This window comes from Hemibagrus wyckioides, linkage group LG07 (genome assembly GCF_019097595.1).
Source record: "Hemibagrus wyckioides isolate EC202008001 linkage group LG07, SWU_Hwy_1.0, whole genome shotgun sequence".
NCBI lineage: Eukaryota > Metazoa > Chordata > Actinopteri > Siluriformes > Bagridae > Hemibagrus > Hemibagrus wyckioides.
This window is the reverse complement of record NC_080716.1, coordinates 33,592,401-33,594,900: the sequence shown is the minus strand read 5'-3', so window position 1 is coordinate 33,594,900 and position 2,500 is coordinate 33,592,401. Positions and strand designations below refer to the sequence as shown.

Below are 2,500 nucleotides of genomic sequence, written 5' to 3'. Positions count from 1 at the left end.
AACGAGGCATTACTAAGTGATAACTCTGAGCGCAGTAAATGGCAGGTGATCGGTCCTGGAGGATTGCAGATGTCCATCCCCTCTGTGTGTCTCATTGTCCCTCCACCAAACCCACTCTGTGTTGACCTGGCCAGCAAGTATGCTTACATACACACACACACACACTGCAACCCTGGAGGACCAATGAAATTACAGGATCGGGTCTAGTAGAGATTAACCAGAGCTTCACTGTGGTGTGTGTGTGTGTGTGTGTGTGTGTGTGTGTGTGTGTGTGTGTGTGTGTGTGTGTGTGTGTGACTGACAGGAATGAGAAGTATTATGAAGCCGTCATGGGTATCTGGAACCAACTGTTTATCAACATCAAGAGTCTGATCTCCTGGCAGTACTGTCTGAATGACATCAAGAAGATCAACTCGCTGACCATCAGCATGGTACACACACACACACACACAGAGCAATTCACAGTCATTCATCCATTGTCTTCACTATATTGTGTACATCTTTAGGGAGAAAGGTCTGATGTATAATAGCAATCCCACAATGCAGTTCTTTGCATATCCAAATTGTGTAACACTCAAACACGTGTGTGTGTGTGTGTGTAATGTGTAACACTCTGTGTGTGTGTGTGTGTGTGGTAGTTGTCTCAGATGAAGCCTGAGGAGTACAGGCGCATCATCAAGAATCTGGAGTATAACTACGAGGAGTTTCGGCGTCTCAGTCAACAGTCCAACCTGTTCGAAGATGCGGATCAGAGGAAGATGGCCACAGATTATGCCAATGCACAGACACATTATGACACCATCATCACCAAGACACAGCCTCCCATCAGTAAGAACACACACACACACACACACACACACACTCCTAAACTGTGTATGTCACTGTATGTGTGTGTGTGTTTTGTGTACAACTGTGGTCAAACCTCCAGTTAATGTGGTGGAGGTGGACACATCCAAGAAGAATACATCCAAACAAACACAAAACTTGCTGACCCTCACACACACACTGCGGCGCAGGCTGGAGGCGGCCGAGGGAGGACTGAGCCAACACCTCCACGTCCCACTGAGGGACAACAGTGTACAAGAGTGTACACAGAGACTGCAGCTACTGCAGGTACACACACACACACACACACGCACACACACGTATACACACACACGCACACGCACACACACACTCACACACTTGCACACACACACATATACGCGCACACACATATATACACACACGCACACACACTCACACACATGCACACACACACACACGCGCACACACATATATACACATGCACACACGCACATGCACACATGCGCACACACGCATATACGTGCACGCACACACACACACACACACATATACACGTACACACACATACATACATGCATACACGCACATTTTCATACACACACATACACATGCTTACACATACACACACACATATATATATATACACACACATGCGCACACACGCATATACATGCACACACACACACACACACATATATATACATGTACACACACATATACACACATGCGCACACACACACACACATGTGCACACACACATATACATGCACACACACACACATATATACACATGTACACACACATATACACACATGCGCACACACACATATACATGCACACACACACATATATACACGTGCGCACACACACATATACACACATGCGCGCACACATATACATGCACACACACACACATATATACACGTGCGCACACACACATATACACACATGCGCGCACACACATATACATGCACACACACACATATATATACACGTGCGCACACACACATATACACACATGCGCGCACACATATACATGCACACACACACATATATACACGTGCGCACACACATATACACACATGCGCGCACACATATACATGCACACACACACACATATATACACGTGCGCACACACATATACATGCACACACACACATACACACATGCGCACACACATATACACACATGCGCGCACACACACGCACACATATATATACAAACGCACACACACACACATATATACATGCATACACACACACACACATGTATATAAACACATGCGCACACACACATACATACACGCACACATATGCACACACACACACGCTGACACATATACACACAAATGTTCAGAAATTGTTTCAGTGTGATGTTCTACAGAGACAGTGGAGCCGGACAGTGGAGCCGGACACTGCTCCACACTCACACTCAGGACACACAACAAAACATGGGCTGAAGCTCTACCTGAGCCATGCCCCCGTTTTACATAAACCCTGCCCCCTGCATGCATAACACTCAAATACTGCTTTTAGCTGAATCCTGATGTGTGTGTGTGTGTGTGTGTGTGTGTTAGGGTGTCCACCATGACCTGAGCTCCATCCGTGATGAGTATCTGCATCTGAGAGAGTTGGTGATAAAGCAGGAAGCAAGCGCTGACCCAGAGCACGCCAAATTCCTCCGGGCTGAACTG

General features: G+C 46.5%; 1 protein-coding gene across 2 annotated transcripts in view; it reads left to right on the top strand.

Annotated features, from left to right (window-relative positions):
* The window catches only part of dspa (desmoplakin a), a 33,784-nt gene that overhangs the window by 14,536 nt on the left and 16,748 nt on the right, over positions 1-2,500 (top strand). For both annotated transcript variants that reach the window (XM_058394824.1, XM_058394825.1), the window contains exons 12-16: positions 1-137; positions 305-431; positions 639-828; positions 929-1,113; positions 2,384-2,500. The exon at positions 1-137 is cut by the window's left edge and continues 18 nt beyond it; the exon at positions 2,384-2,500 is cut by the window's right edge and continues 59 nt beyond it. In XM_058394824.1, coding sequence (XP_058250807.1) covers positions 1-137; positions 305-431; positions 639-828; positions 929-1,113; positions 2,384-2,500 — 756 coding nt within the window. The remainder of the gene's footprint in view (positions 138-304; positions 432-638; positions 829-928; positions 1,114-2,383) is intronic.